The 17,290-nt window shown below is 33.6% G+C and overlaps 2 protein-coding genes across 2 annotated transcripts; one reads left to right on the forward strand and one right to left on the reverse strand.

Annotated features, from left to right (window-relative positions):
- Positions 1-209: 209 nt before the first annotated feature.
- Positions 210-3,496, reverse strand: LOC122598875 (homogentisate phytyltransferase 1, chloroplastic-like). The gene is made up of 12 exons (XM_043771356.1): positions 3,409-3,496; positions 3,045-3,304; positions 2,827-2,910; positions 2,649-2,723; positions 1,804-1,887; positions 1,606-1,695; positions 1,339-1,440; positions 1,105-1,200; positions 905-976; positions 675-770; positions 364-468; positions 210-251 (listed from the first exon to the last, which is right to left on the reverse strand). The coding sequence occupies exons 1-12, from the start codon at positions 3,494-3,496 to the stop codon at positions 210-212; spliced, it is 1,194 nt and encodes a 397-aa protein (XP_043627291.1).
- Positions 3,497-5,650: 2,154 nt separating this feature from the next.
- On the forward strand, positions 5,651-11,661 carry LOC122601089 (probable 3-hydroxyisobutyryl-CoA hydrolase 2). The gene is made up of 12 exons (XM_043773862.1): positions 5,651-5,692; positions 7,218-7,298; positions 7,967-8,035; positions 8,470-8,533; positions 9,177-9,256; positions 9,352-9,520; positions 10,314-10,399; positions 10,547-10,738; positions 10,834-10,932; positions 11,017-11,118; positions 11,239-11,280; positions 11,524-11,661. Exons 1-12 carry the CDS (start codon positions 5,651-5,653, stop codon positions 11,659-11,661), a joined length of 1,164 nt encoding a protein of 387 aa, XP_043629797.1.
- Positions 11,662-17,290: the final 5,629 nt, after the last annotated feature.

A 17,290-nucleotide genomic window follows, 5' to 3' on the forward strand; every position in this document is an offset into this window, starting at 1 on the left:
CTATAAAGAATTATTAAGAGCTTTTGATTTGTAATAATTGTCAACTAACCATTGTAATAATTGTTCAACTAATAATACATCGAATTGTTATTTATCGATCGGATCCTTAATTATCTAAAGTTCCATCCCGAAAATTGCTCCTGAAGTTCGACTTTGATTCAGCGACGATGATACGTATGTATATTATCCGTCGTTAGAATAACGTTTGGTTAGCGTACGAGTGCAATTAGACCATATTCAGCATAGAAGAGCTGCAAAAACGCGCATACATATATATACACAAAAATTAATTCAAGCTAGAAATATATAATTACGTTTGGTTATTAATTTACTCCAAAAAGTTTACTGTATTTAATTAATTACCTGCCAAAGGAACATATACATCGATTGAACAGCTTCCATGTTCTTCAAATCTACTGACTTGGCACGTACCCAAAGTAATAATGCCATCGCCAAATGACTACCAATCTACACAAAACCAAAAATAACACAAGATCATTAATTAGCAAATGGCCTTATAAATATATCGAGCCAAAAATAATTAATATACGATCAGTCATATATTATATGACTGATCGTTGAATTGGTTTATATATTAGTCACGATCGACGATTACACAAATTTGTTGTAGTGCGCATATATAGCTAGATTTATACATTTAGATTAATAATTACCGTTACGTATTTGCTCCAAGGAATGGGTGAAGTTGCTCCAACACAAGCAGCACCAAGATAAGCGATTTCAAGAATCCAAATACAAATCCAGTACATCTACACAAAATTAAAATTTGAGTTACATATATACCAAAGATCGATTTTATGAAATATATCTATTAAATACATACGAATTGAATGTGCTGAAAAATATTAGTACTCCGTATAGTATTAGTTAGCAGCTAGCTTACCCGTTTTTCACCCAATTTGATAGCAAGAGACTTAATTCCATGCATTCGGTCTCCCTCAATATCGGGAATGTCCTATAACAGCAAGAAATGTATTAGTAACAAGCCAGCGTGAAGCAAATTCGATTAATTGATGAGAAGTACTTGCTAGCTAGCTTGAAAATACGGATAATTTGAAGCCAGCTGGGCACGACGGTTTTCACCTTGAAGAATATGGTTGATACTGAGAAGGCACTCAGCATTGCGACTGCGAATAGTATCGGCCTTGAAAGTAATGTGGATACTCCATGAAGAAAACTCTATAAAATATAGATAGATATTTGTAATTTAGTGTTGTAACCAAGTCTATAAGCAAATTAACATGTTCTTAAATAACTTTTTTTTTTGTTGTTGTTGAATTTACTTTTATATCTCTATTTTTTCTATTATAAACTGACCTGCATATGTAAGTAATATCCAATCGGAACAACTAGTGCCCGAGCCATTAGCATGTAGAAAGCCGCGGTGAAAGGAAACCTCTTCCATCGCAAGTACGGAAGCTGGAAATGGTAAAAGCAATATTGACATCAGATCTTCCGTTTGTGTTCAAATAAATATCAGATTAGAACTGATTACTAACTAACAGCAGACATTTGTATTTCAAAAAAAAAAAAAAAAAATTAGATATAAGATTAGATATAGATATTACTTTATATAAAGCTTACCACATTGGCTGAATATGCAGTTCCGACCACAAACCATCCGACGAAAGCCCAAAACAATGGAGGAGATACCATCCATCCAACCGCTAAGCTCTGCGCAAATAAATGACAGAAATATATTTATAAATGACGATTTAAAAAAAAAAAAAAAAAAAAAAAAAAAAGACTTGATTGCAGTAGTAATCAATGAAGATAAAGTACCATGATAGCTGAAACTGATGAGACGCTTATAGCGGTATTCATAGATATTTCTCCCGCGGCTAATGGGAGAGTTGGCTTGTTAACCTGAAAGAATATCAAGTCATGAGCATATGCATACAAATATATAAGTACATGTATGTACGTATCCTAAGTCGTTGATATATAAGTTATAAGTGTTGACAATCGGCATTCCATCTGTTGCCCATTCCAATCTTACGGTTTCTGTTACTATACATGGTATCACAGGAATTGATAATTGTGTGTGTATATAGAGAACGAATAGACAGAATATATATATATAAACAAACTGTTATTCGAATAAGTAAATCGTACGTGATATACACATATATATAGTTTCCTAAAAGGTATCTCTAAGAGTCATACCTATTCACAAAAGGGTGCCAACGACAGTTACATAAACTGACGTCTTATTCTATTTACATGACAACCCTTTATTTAATAATCTATTTACATTATTGACTAAATACATAATATACTATTGTCATTATGGTCCAATAATAAGACCATCCACAACAAGGATGTCCATAGGAAATTTGTGGTGATATGGAGGGTGTTTGTAAAAAGACTATTGATGTGGGTGGTGATATGGAGGATGTCCATCCATGGTTGTTTGTAGAAAAGGATGAGGAAGAATGGGGTACAAAAGTTACTTTGGAATTTATTTGGTTGTTTGTAAGAAGGATGTATATATTATTGTTGTGGGTAAAAAGTGTTTGTGGGAAGGATGGATGAAAAGCTGACGTAGCATGTTGATTAGGATGTTTGTTAGAAGGATATCATGAACTGATGCGGATAGTCTAACTATTATTATATAATTATTATACCTTGTCGAGTTCTATATCGCAAATCTGATTAAAACCGCAGACATACATTTGCATAAACATGCCTCCAACTAGAGCCTGAAGATAATAATGGAATATATATATGTTAATAAGATGTTAATTTATGAATCTTGGACTATATATATAAAAATTCTTAGCTAAAGGATCAATTTAAATTTACCTGCAACATCTTCGTGAAGAATAATGGGGAGAAATCCGAAAGCTTCTGAACAGTCAGAAGAGACATTGCAGCCACACTTAACACCTAAAAACCGAGCTGCAATAGGTTAGCTAGGTTGTTGAATATGTTTTAACAGTTTTCGATTTCTATATTCTAGAAAATGAAAATTTTGAAAAAACGTTCTGATAAAAATTAAACAAGAAAACATCATGACTAACCGTTCCAACTGCTGCATACGGTCTTATGAACCTATACAAAGCATTTACAAATTTGATTGCGGATTCCACGGGACTTGATAAATCACGAGTTGCGTCAAACTCAAAGTTGCTGGTAGATGATACATTCAGCTTAAACTTCATTGTATTATTTTCGTGTAGAGTGAACGGTTCGTTGAGAATAGTACGATTTCTTTGTTGCAATGTCATGGAACCATTGTTATTGAATTTTGATACCTGGGGAAATTTTAAACTTTGTCCTCCTATATAAATTTACAAATCTCATTATATTAGTACGTTACGTTATCAAAAAAATATAATCAACAAACATACTGAAATTCGATCAGCTGCTGATCGAAAGAAGTACCTTTGGGCAATGAAGACGACGATCCAACGACTCCAGTACGTCGGTATGAAGTTAACTTACAAAGTGATCCAAGAGCTAGAGATGCCATTGTACGTACTTTGTTAGCTTTTATGTTGCAAAAGTATTATTGCAATTCTAATTTTCTCTTTTGGATTTCAAGCAAGAACAATAAGAGTGAGATATAAGAAAGTGTTGGTTTGTTAAAAACGTATAAGTATATAACGAAGATCTCACAATCAAGTTGCTTTATTGTTTCCAAAGCAGAAAAATATGAAGTTAAATAAGCCACCCTCCAATTAGCAGTCATGCAAATTAAAAAAATTACTAGCCACCATTAGTTTGGTAAAAGGACCAAAGTAGTAGTATGGTGATCTGCTAGATTTTATTGACTACTCGATCAGCCTGCCATTATTAATCAACTCTCAAACGTTTAGAGTTTAGCTGGCCCACCAGAATTACAAAGTAAACTAATACGAGTAGTTAAATTTATATATGAAGGTGACATGCATGTAATTAAGCAAAATGTATGCTGAAGTAACACTAATTAATTAGAGCATTGATAATTATAACAACGAATTAATATCATAAGTAAGAATTACATATATTAACATACAGCAAACGATCGAGCTCTAATATTTCCCTCCACAACTTTGTAAGTTGCTATATAACTGTTGAGCCCATTTAAGTAAAACCTAATGTGTAATCGATCGTTACTCGTATTAAGTAGTTTTGCAAAGCTTAATTACGACTGTTTTTATTCTCCTAGAAAATGTTTTGGTTTATGTTTGTTTTGTGGATGGTGATAAATATACAATAATTATTGGTCATCTGCAACAAATGTATATATTCTATTTCATAGTGTATAACCATATACTAATTGCAGTTATTTGTAGTTGCATCATCATATGTCAAATTTTCAACTCCTTAGAAGTTTAATTTGAAGTTAAGGTGCTAGCAAGCTGGTGACGAAGCCAGCTTGATCCATTTTGTACGAGAGGTCCATCAAAAGTCACAGATGTAGAAATAACACAATGAAAAACATATATTTTCAGACGAATTACCCATGAAACTATAATATTAAGCAAAACACTATATGTACGATGAAGCTTCACCCCTCATCTAATTATGCATATAATTTAGAGGTTCTTACATATGGCAAGTTACGAGTATTACTCATCAACTTATAAAAATGTGCATGCCTTTGATTTCTATGATGGATTTTTTATGTGTATTTCTGTTGAACACATTTGTCTTTTAGTAGTAAAAAAATTTAAAAAAAAAAAAAAAAATTCCTTATCATCATGGAAACTAGGAGGTTCGGGACCCGCTTTGCAAGGCTCTAATCGTTGTGTTTAAACGGTTTTGTTTAGTTGTGTTAAACCTACTTAAAAGAAAAACTAAAAAAACCACATCAAAAAGTTGCAATATCAAATACATACATTTAGTTTGTGCAATTAAATGAAAAAAGTAAAAAGAAAGGAAAAACAATATGTTTGATTAAAAGTTTTCAATATGTTAGTTAAGAACACAAAAGCAAAAAAAAATTCTATGAGAAAAAACAAGAAAAATCGAAAGAAAAAGCCCCAAACGGGATCCGATATGACAAAATCTAGATAGTGATACATGGTATAAGATGATCCAATAGAAGACAGCATAAAAGCAAAAAAACTGTGCAAGAAACCAAGAAAACCGAAAGAAAAAAAAACTTAACGGGATCCAATATAGTAAAATCCGAATAGGAACGCGAACGTAAGTGGAGTAATAGAACAGTGTCACATGGCGGTGACTCTGTTCATTCAAAAAGGCAAAAAAACTGTGCAAGAAACCGAAAGAAAAAAAAAACCTTAACGGGATCTAATATAGTAAAAAATCCAAATAGTAACCGAATAATAACACGGACGTAAGTGGACTAATAAAACAATGCCACGTAGCTAGTGGAACTATTTAGTAGCGTCAGGCTTAATGAGATTATTACAATATAATATTCCTACAATGGTTGAATGGCCGGTCTTAATCAAGAATAATTGGTAAGAATTGTAACACAGCTGCACACCCGTATTACAACTTTGCTTTTCAATATAACTATTATATTACCAAGACGCCCATATTCAAGTCCATTAAAATTTTCAACGGTGCCTATATATGAATACCATATAAATCTTTAGAAAATCATTTTCATTATATATATATCCTCAAATAACACTTAGAAAGTTATACTCTATTCAAATTATTTTCACTCATTATGGCTATGGCTCAACTTGTCGTGAGGAATGAAGAAAAACCTGTATGTTTCACATCTTTCTACTTATATATCAATCAATTGTTTTAATTAATTAAACCATTTTAAAACTTGACTTATTCTCATCGATCTTATTGTATTCTAATATCAAATTATACTTGGTCATGCACTCATGCATACTGTATTTTTATTGCTAATTATGTAGGATATGTACGTCTACTTGTAGCTAGTACGTACTAAGACTATTATGTACATCCTTTCTTATCAGTTTTATCATATCAGCCCCACTGTATCACTCATCACTACGTACCAATACTTTATCACTTCCTCATATCTTTATTTTTTATTAACTATTTATACACACAAATAATACAAAATTTTCACAAATAACAAAATATAAAAAGGAAATCCCCAAGCTCGTCGTTGGTTGTCAATTAACCGACGAAGCAAACTGATTTCACAAAGTAAGAAGACGCGCTGTCTATGTTATCAGTTTTGTGAGATGAAGCAATGAGCACCGACGAACACATACCTCTTATGTAATCTATGAATACGTATGAGTCGTAGAGAGTGACATACCACCGTAAATCATTCATTTTGTATTAGTTTGTACCTTAATTCGTATAGTACTGTCGTACTACGTGCAGCAATATAAACTAACACGCGCATACATACTCTTTCATGCCAAAATAAACCTATAACCAGATAGTAGGTGTAAAAGATCAATGAATTTCCAAGCATGGTGCGCGCATCACATAATACTCATGTTGATCCGACCAGCGAAATTGGTGTCAAAATCCTTGAATTTTCTAAGATACCTATAGACACATTTGATGACTGTTTGGTTCTTTATATATATGGATCAACTTTAGCTCAATGGCAAGCAAAATTCCATCACAAAACCTGATATATATATATATCCTCAATCTGATCTGATGATCTAGAAGACTAGAATTAGTTAAGCTTGTGTATCATAAAGTTGCAAATGCAAAACTTTCACTTTGCATAGCAACAGTTATTACTTTATTAATCCTTTTTCTTGTTAAGCCCATATAGCTTAACAACAAATTAACAAACCATGATAACATATATTGACATGTAACAAAACCATAATAAAATATATTGACATGTAGCTCAACAAGAAACAAACCATGCATGCATGGCCGGCCTAACAGTAATTCGGGACTAAGCCATAATTGCTTTGGGCCACCAAAAAATGATAAGGCCTCCATATTTTTCATAGTAGGCTTAACAAGAAACAAACCATGATAACATATATTGACATGTAGCTTAACAAGAAATTAAACAAACCTTAACCATGACAACATCAAGGCTTTTTCTTATAGTTGGATCAAAATGTTAAGTTAAATATAGTTCGATATCAAGCTAGGAACCAATGGTGTTGTTTTGACTTCTAATTATCTACTCGTATTTGTATCGTTATCATTAATGGCTATCATGCTAGTTCGGCTCGCTCTTCAATGAAATTTTCTGTTAAAATACTCGTAATAATAATAATAATAATAATAATAATAATAATAATAATAATAATAATATTTTCCTATTGTAGGTAACCTCTGAAGGAATATCTGGCGGAATGAAAGTGACATTGAACAGACCAAAGAAGTTGAATAGCCTAAATTACGAGCTCGTATGTTTGTTTTTCTTGGATATATGTATATATCTATATATACTCTACGGGGTGGGTTATTTATAGTACAAGCATTTAAAAAAGTACAAAAAGTATATGTCTAAGTTAACTTACACATGCTTGTTCCTTCCATCTCCGACCACCACCACCATGATTCTCCGGCAACGGCAACCATCTCCGGCGAGACTTACACATGTGTAAGTTAACTTTCCGGCGAGAATCAGGTTCGTTTTCAGGTGGATACGGTTCTAAGCTGACTGTCAAGGGACGCATATGGAAATCGTATGGATTTGATGGGCGGCGATCTAAGAGATGGTGACGGTTTGCTAGGTACGGGCGAAGCCCTTGATGCCGGCGCCGACGCCGTGGTTGAGGTGGTCGGAGATGATGGTGGCTGGTGGTGGTTGTCTCGCGAAGGAAAAAACCTAGAAATTTTAGACCCTAAAATGCTAAAAAAAAGTTGTACTTATACATGTGTAAGTTAGTTACACATGTGTAACTCTCGCCGGAGATGGTCGCCGTCGCCGGAGGATCATGGTGGTGGTCGGAGATAATCATAGTGATGGTGGTGGTGGTCGGAGATGGAAAGAAGAAGGAAGAAAAAGGAATAACTAAAAATAACTTTCCTCCATACGCTACTCTAATTAAATAGATTATCTTTTTTACAGATTGTGCAGCTGCACAAAATGTTTGAAATGTATGAGAATGATCCAGCCATCAAGTTTGTAATATTAAAGGTAATAACCAGAGTAATACATACCATCTTGAGATACCAACTCTCTCTATAGGTAAAGTTAAAGTTTAATCAGGTTTAATCATTAGATTAAATTTAAATTTTAAAGATCACAAACGAACTTGTCTGGTCAAATTAATGCATCAAGTATGGATCTTTTAAAATTGATCTAAATTTTGATGTTTAGTTCTTGACCATTGGATTTAATCCAATGGATAAAGTTTATCCAACTTTACCTATAAAGTTAGATCAACTTTAAAAGATCACAATCCTCAAGTAGTAGATTAAAAATCAAAATTCAAGATTGAAATATCAAATTTAAATCATGACCATATAAAATTTATATATGGTTCACCTTTCTGTATATTTTTTTTTTCCTGCAATTTTTATATTTTATTTGAACCTCTAAATTTGAATTCTCAAAATCATATTTAACAGGGAAATGGAAAAGCCTTTTGTGCTGGTGGAGATGTTACGTCTCTCATGTCGCTCACGAGTGCAGGTACAATTGATATTGGCCCAGAACGAGTATATAGACAAAAGGCCTGGATTTATGGGCCTAAAACAAGTATATTAGCTATTGGCCTGATGATTTATGGGCCCCAACGAGTTGGAAGAAAAGGCGCTAGTCGATAGGAATTAAATTATAATATTTTTTTCTAAAAAACAAGGATAGATGTTATATCAATATAAATTTACAATTAAAAATAAAAACTTTGCAAAATCATAAGATTTAAATGACAAATCGTAAAGATAGAAATACTATATAATAATTATAGTTATTACATATTTAAAAAAATATTTATAATTTAGACCTGGAAAATCAGACCTAAAGTTATTATTATGAGAGAAATTGTGCATTAACAAAATCTTTTTAATGCAACTAAAATTGCATATATATGATGCTAATTACGGATTAAGTGGGATATCAATACAATGAATCGATAACCATTAACCTTTAACAAAGGGAACTGATATCGCCACAACAAAAATTAGTCATCCACAACATATGTATATATTTTGCTGCACAGTGTACAACTGTGTAAAGCAATGATTGTTATGGATGGCTAATTTTTGTTGTGGGGATATCACTTCCCTTTAACAAATAAGTACTGAAATTACTATCATGCCTTGTGTGTTGTAAGGATATTGGAGCTTTGGTGCCAATTTTTTTCGAAAACAATACAGTCTAAACTACTTGCTTGGAACCTACAAGAAGCCATTAGTAAGTTGCTTGCACTTAGAAAAAACTTATTTACACACATTTGCAGTCGTGGATTATTGTCATATTCATTATACTAATTGGCGGATAATCCTTAGATCGCTCTTATAAATGGAATCGTGATGGGAGGTGGAGCTGGATTATCGATGAATGCAACATTTAGAATTGTCACAGAGAAAACACTATTTGCAATGCCAGAAGCAGCAATTGGATCGGTTCCTGATGTTGGTGCATCTCATTTCTTGACGCGCCTTCCTGGTTTTTGTGGTATTAATTTCGATCTTCTCTAAATTTGAAACTTTATGTTTAGTATGCTACTTGTCATTTGTGCATTTTTTTTAGGGGATGATATTAGTACCATTTATTTAAGAAAGTTACCATATATATATATATATATGCATTTTCTACTTCTACAGTTTGTTTTAGTACTTGTGTTGTTTAGTAAATTAATCAAAAACAATAGTATTAATTGTTGGAACCACGTTAGTGTGACCGTCACTAATCATGTATCATTCCTGATATGATAATTGACAATAACTGAAATCCCTATGTCTAGGTAAATATATGATGGGCGTATTTACTCTTAGAGACGTAGTATAGGGTTTCCCATTAGGTGATTGTAACTAAGAGGACTAATGATACACACATTAAACACCAGAAGGGTTGAATGTGTAAATACTAAAGGGTTGAATGTGTAATTACTCTCATTATAAATAGAGGGTAATTAACCCTAAGTTAAGGTTAATCACACACACATAATCCCACACAAGTTCGTGTGTTTACTCCTCTCTAATTCGTGCATCATGTTCCATCCGAATTTATCATCCCATTATTACTCAATCACCTTGTTATGGGAACCCGAAATCAATAGCAATTATGCTTTAATGCTCTTACAGGTTCCACAGGACGATTGGGGATGTTTTATCACTCGAATCGAATCATGTTTATTCCAACATTAATATCAATTCCTATTATTTTTTTAGCAGCATTGCGTATATATGTAGGAGAATTGCTACTTGCAGTCATTTGCGCATTTTAACAGTATTCCTTAAATCTGTAGGTGAATATGTGGCACTGACCGGAGTACGATTGATTGGGATTGAATTGGTTGAATGTGGTCTTGCAACTCACTTTGTACATTCAAAGGTAATTCTCTTCTAAATTTGATTTATTTCAAGTATATTATAAAATCTATCAGTTTGTATATGTACGAAGAGATTGTGACAACATTGGTTGCTCTGTATATATAACGACAACTATAGACGATTGATTAGATTTGTTTGAATATTGTAGGATCTAGATGCACTCGAGAATGCACTTAGCATCATGGATTCTTCTAACACAACCAACTTGACAAAAATTTCTGAAGTGATTAGCAAATATGCAAATGTTGAAGTTCTATCCCCTACTAAATTCAGAGCTAAACTGGAAATTATCAACCAATGTTTCTCAAAGGAGACTGTAGAAGAAATATTGCTATCATTGGTTAGATTCTTACGGTGCAATTGTAGTACTTACATTTTACACGACCCGTGATTGTTTGAGACTTACTCTTAACACTTTTATATGCGTTTATATAGGAGAATATCGCCGCAACCAGCCCTGAAGAATGGATTCTTAATGCCATAAAGTCGATCAAGTCAACATCTCCACTTTGCATAAAAATTTCATTAAAACTGGTAAATGAAGTGATGCTATATATACCAAAGTTATAAGTTGGAAGTGGCTTCAGTTTTTCCTAAATTTCTTCTATACATTTGTAGATGAGACAAGGGCGATCCCAAAATCTCGAACAATGTCTTGCTTGTGAACATCTTGCCGTTAGTCATCTTCTACGACGAACAGTGAATAATGATTTTTATGAGGTTAACTAAGACTATAATTTTTTGTACAGTGTATCTGTTATTGTACATATATGTTGTGGAACTTTAGCTGTAACTACTTCTATTGTTGTTGTTTACTAAGTTTTTTGCATTCTAATGCAGGGTCCTAGAGCAATGCTAGTGGATAAAGATAAAAATCCGCAGGTAACATTTAGCAACATAATATATATTCTCCAATTTTAATAGAGTGGGTTGAAAGTCTTTATAAAAAAAAAAAAAATCAAGGGCCGCCTTAATACATATAATTTTTTTTATTAATACGAATAAAACTACACTACTTAACGCTGAACAGCCCCCAACTAAGCATCACCCTTGTATATTCTTGCTTTATTTGAGAAACATCTTATATTCTAATAATTTAATCTAATTTGATTCGAAATTTGATAGTGGTCTCCATCAAAACTAGAACAAGTGAATGAGGAAATGGTAAGCAAATGTTTGTCCATGATCGATGATGAAGATTGGCAGGCGTTGCAGCTATCAGCTAGAAGAAACACGAACCACGTTATTATGTCAAAGATCTAGCTAATTATCAAATTAAGATCGAGCATTATTTTTTTATAATCATCTGTATCAACACATGCCCAAAATGTGTTGGAATGTTTTATTGCTCATGGGATATGTAGATTTGCAAAGTGGAAAAGAGAAGTAATCAATAAATAAATCTGATAAACATTAACATGTAATTTTCTAAAAAATATTCACAATACTTACCTAAACGAGGTAGAATTTAAAACATATTCATTATTCTAACACACAAGGTGAAGTTAAAAGATTTAATATAGAATTTGCATATATAATGCAAAGGATACATACAATATGTAATTGCATGGTCCCTCCTATGAAATTTTATTGTATGGAGCGACAAATCTACATTCCACTTCTTATACAACTTGACATTTATTTTTTGTAGCTCATACAACTTGTTAGAATATGAATTTAGAGGTTTGTGATGTGAAAATACACCACAACTGTAGGCACAAATGCAAAATAATCGAGCAATACAAGAAAGCTTTCTCTAAATTTATTATAGGTAGGGATGTGCACGGGTCAAAACCCGGCCCGAACCGGCATGACCCGCGACCCGCAATTGCATAAAAAATAGAAACGGTCGGTATGCAACGGGTCACGGGTTTTCGGGCTAAAAGCTCATCCTTAATTATAGGTATGCAACAATCATCATACACTTGGAATAAAGCATTAAGATGTATAAAATCAAACTAAGACAAAAGAAAAATAGTATCACCACTTGAAATTCTGACTTCTGTTCCAACCGCTATAAATTAACAACTTATATCACCGACAGAAATTGACCCATATGTTGTGAAGCTTCTGTCCAAAAATATAGATGATCCAATAGTTCAATTTGAACGAATGAGATGTCTTGTAGACTGTTGTAGGTGAAAGATGGATTATCTAATCCAATCACTCCATTTTTGCTCTCTCTGTCAAGAATGTTTTAGTTAGATTAAAATTAACAGGTGTCATGTAAGGAATGCGTCAAATGTTGATAAAAAAAGGTCAATATCCTGTTTTAGTATAATGGTAGATAAAGTACTATACGTAGTGACAAAACAAAATTAAAAAGCCAACTTATCCAAGGGATTGGGAGCAAGGAGAGATTGGATGGAGGTGTGTATGTGTGACTATTTTCTATTTTTATTTTAGAGTTGTCGGATGCCAATAAGGCAATAAGCACCAAAAATCTTTATGCTTGTGAGTTACTAAAGAAATTTGGAATGGGTAACTCCAATGGTGTTGTTACACCTATGAATACCGGTGAAAAGTTACGAGGTGAAGATTCGAGTCATAAGGTTGATGGAAAGAAATTTTGAAGTCTTGTAGGTAGGTTGCTGTATCTCACCAATACAAGACCTGAACTTGCATTTTCTGTGGGATTCATTGCAAGGTACATGCAGATCAAAACCATCGGCACAACACTTTGGAGCTGCAAAGAGGATATTGAGGTATGTTGCTGCTACTACTAACTATGGGTTATGGTATGAGAAGGGTGCAAAGGTTTGTTTGAAGGGATACATTGATAGTGATTGGGCAACATCAATTGATGATCGAAAAAGTATATCAGCACATGTTTTCTCTATCGGCAGTGAGGTTGTTTCATGGAGTTCAAAGAAGCAGCCTATTGTGGCTCTATCTTCTACCGAAGCGGAATATGTTGCATCTAACAATGCGGCTTGCCAAGCAGTTTGGATGAGACAGTTAATGAAAGAGTTGGGGCATGAACACGTAGAAGCAACAGAAGTGATGCGTGACAATAAGTCAGCTATTTTCTTATCCAAAAATCCAGCCCTTCACAACAGGAGCAAGCATATTGATATAAAATTTCATTATATAAGAAGTCTTATGGCTTCGAATCAGGTGGTGCTTAAGTCATGCTATACAGAAGAGCAACTGGCTGATGTGTTAACAAAGCCTCTTGGTACTAATCGGTTTCGTCTCCTTCGAGAAAAGTTGGGTGTTCAGGTGTTTGAGTTAAAGGAGGGTATTGGAAAGTAATTCAAATAAGTCATGACCATTGGGTTTCCAGTTATGCACGTTTAATAAAGTGGGCCGGGGTGTTTAGGTGTTTGAATTAAAGGAGGGTATTGGAAAGTAATTCAAACAAGTCATGACCATTGGGTTTCCAGTTATGCACGTTTAATAAAGTGGGCCGAGTCTCATGCACAATCCCTGAAGATTTGGCTTTTTAGTTATTTCCTTTATTTACTACTTGTTTGTTATTTGTTATCTCTGCACGTTTCTTTTCTGTTATGTACTTGTGGCTATATATAGCCTTAGTTTTTATCAATGAAAGTATCCTAAATAATTGAAAGTACTTTATTGTGTGTTTGACTATAATCTGTTCTATCAGTGTGGTATCAAAGCCAGGCTGGTTCCGAAATCACAACCTCTCTCAACTCCTCTGATCACCAAATAAGTCACAATCCTCATGGCTCCTAACAATCCCACCAGAGTTCCTACGACTCCCCTTCCTATCTTTAAGGGGGATGGGTATGAATTCTGGAAAATTCGTATGAAAACAATCCTCATGTCTCATGATCTTTGGGACTTTGTGGCAAGTGGGTTCAATGAAACCAATGGAGACAGGGTTCAATAAACATACATCTTTATTTGAAATTATAAAAAATACATTCGAGTTGTTTTTATATTTTTTGTAAAAATATGTTACTCAAAACAAGTCCTTTTTTTAAAGTTATTGTAATAATTTGAAATAAAAAATGGTTATTCAAATGATTATCTATATTCAGACATTTATAAAAACAAACAGTTATCATCATCCAGATTTCAACGATAACTACTTAGAAAAAACAAACGGGGCCTTACAATAATAGAAGGACTAGCATGGTACCCGCGCGTTGCAGCGGATACCGTTGATAGGACTTCTCATATCGCGATTACCAAAACAATATAACTGAACAATCAATTGAGCAAGATCCTACGCTGGATAACGTATTAACCTTCATGCCATAATTGAAATTGCTAAAACTGGTCATGGTTTCAAGTTTTATCAGTTGTAACCTATATTTGGACTATATTTGTATTATATACATTGAGCATACACATGTCAACAAATTTTGCAATTTACTCTTTTGATTAGGAGACAAAATATTTAAATATTCATATTAAACCAATTCTCTGAATAAGTAGCATACATTGTCTGGTAAAAAAGTATACACTATTTTCTTTCTTTATATGCACGCCGTCCATCTCTAAGTCTTTTAACTCGAAATAATTTTTCAAAATAAGTCTCTAACTCAAAATAGTTTTTCAAAATAAGTCTCTAACTCAAAATAATTTTTCAAACTTTTTTAAGCTAAATAGTCAATGAGACGTTGTTGACCCGTCTACTGCGCTACTTGCAATTTATCCGTTGGTTGAATGACAAAATGATCAACGATCTTAACTGTATTTAGAGGATCCTGATGAAAAGCATTTGCCCTCCAGTTGCTCGAAGCTTTTCTATGGTGGCTTGTCGGCTGCAGCAATTTCGCCTCATTTTCCCGCTCGGGATTTAGCTTCCATTCCTATAGAACCTACATATTAGAATGTTTATCAGCCATGCAAGAGATGAATGTCAAATATACAAATCTAATGTTTAGATGTGGCAAAAAGGATGGTCTAGTAGGGAAATGGGTCAAACCGGTCATTCTTAACGGGCTAACTTATTTAAATACCATTGAAGAGTAAAATATGAGTACTACTATAGTGTTATAAGTAATACTTACAAAAAAAAATTATCGATGCTATATACCACCGTATGAATGTTAAGCCCAAGTATCATATATGGCTGCACCTCTCGTGAGAGTGAAATCATCTCATTCTTGCATATGTTGCTCCATGTCACGGCAATAACCTCATTATTGCACAAGAAATCAATTTTACACAAGTGAAAAAAGAAAATGGTACCAAATTTATAAAAATCGAATCTCTGGAACACCAAAAGTGGACATGAGATACTTAATACATGAGATACCCGACACGTAGGGTTAGAAAAGGGCTTACTTTCCACTGATCTGTACCATTTATATAATGTGTGATGACCCGAAGTAGCCAAAAGGTTATGTTGAACGCATAATTCAACACCTAATTCCATAAGTAGGATGAGAATTAAAGTGGCTGTAAGGTGTGCTGAAACATGCAGAACTCTGATTACTACTTTTCTTTTTTGTGACATTTTAGAAGGAACAAATGATATTGCAACTACTAACCGTAACATGGCACCCCACAGATGACACATATGATTGCCCAAGCATGTACATAAAAGCATCCCACACAAACCTAAAAAAGCTCCTAACATGGCCCGTAAATGTATCGTTTTTCTTTAAGATATGGCCAAGGTTGCATTACGACAAAACTATAAGGAAGTATTCTCGGTCTTTAAGTACAGGTTAATGAGAATATTAACATAATATATACCTGTGGGAACATTGAAAAGGCCAATATGAAGTAAATGAACCCGCCAATAAAATCAAACTGCCAGTTTTTCTTTCAGAACTTCAAGATATTACCAAGAGCAATATGCAACTCTAAATTATTCAGGCCTTTTAACTATTTCAACACTAAATCACATTGTTTTATGAAACAAAAGAGGCACTTGGTGAGTTACCTCTCGACTGCAATTGACAACACCAATTTAGAACATAAGACCATTTATACTAATTATAATACCGCAATATAGAATATAAAGAACCAAACAATGCATAGATTGTAATTTAGTATAACTCGATTAATCTAATACATAGTTGTTAAAAGCCATGGCATTGTGCGCCTAGGTCCTAGGCGCAGGAGATTTTCAGCTAATCGCATCTGATTCCTAAGCCCAAGGCCCATAAGTTTAAGCGAGTTTTTTGGGAATCAGATTTAACTTAAATGGTAGTCAACGGTCAAACCTGACTGGATATGTCTCAAAATGGGTATGAAAAAAAGATCTTGTGGCCGGAGATGAAGAAATCCATACATCACGGAGGAGAAGATGTACAGAAATGATGATGAAGTATAGGAGGGGATACTTGTTGATTTGACAGATGGATATGGAGGCGCACAAAAACCCTAGAGTAATAGAAAGAAAGTAGTACTTTTTTGTTTTTCCAACGCCTTCTTTTCTTTTAGTGTATAAAAGGTTAGAGTAAATGCTAACAGATGGGCTTTTAACCCAACATTAAGCCCATGAAAGTATGAAATAAGAACCTATAGTTTTTTTAATATACAATTTAGCCCATTAACTTTAATAAACATGTCATTAATACTAAACAATTAACAATATTTGTGAATATTGGTTGAATAATGTCATTTTCTTTGTTTTACTTAAAGTGCGTTTTTTCTGCTCAGTCCCGCGCTTTTTTTGCGTATCTCACCTAGGCCACATTTAGTTCCTTTGCGCATTGAGTGCGCCTCGCGCCCTTAACAACTATGATCTAATATATTAAGAAAAAAAGAACCATCTCCTAGATTTTGAAAACCTTACCATCTAGCAAGTGCACCTGTTGCTCCATGACTTGTAACCCAACCTCAGTTCAGTTTTTCACCATGCACGCAACTTGTATCCCGTTGGAATAAAGAAACCATTTCATCAAATCACTTTAAAATTACATTCTTGTTATTCAAGATATACTTCTTTCCTTCTCGACTAAGT

Source organism: Erigeron canadensis, chromosome 5 (genome assembly GCF_010389155.1).
Source record: "Erigeron canadensis isolate Cc75 chromosome 5, C_canadensis_v1, whole genome shotgun sequence".
NCBI classification, from domain to species: domain Eukaryota; kingdom Viridiplantae; phylum Streptophyta; class Magnoliopsida; order Asterales; family Asteraceae; genus Erigeron; species Erigeron canadensis.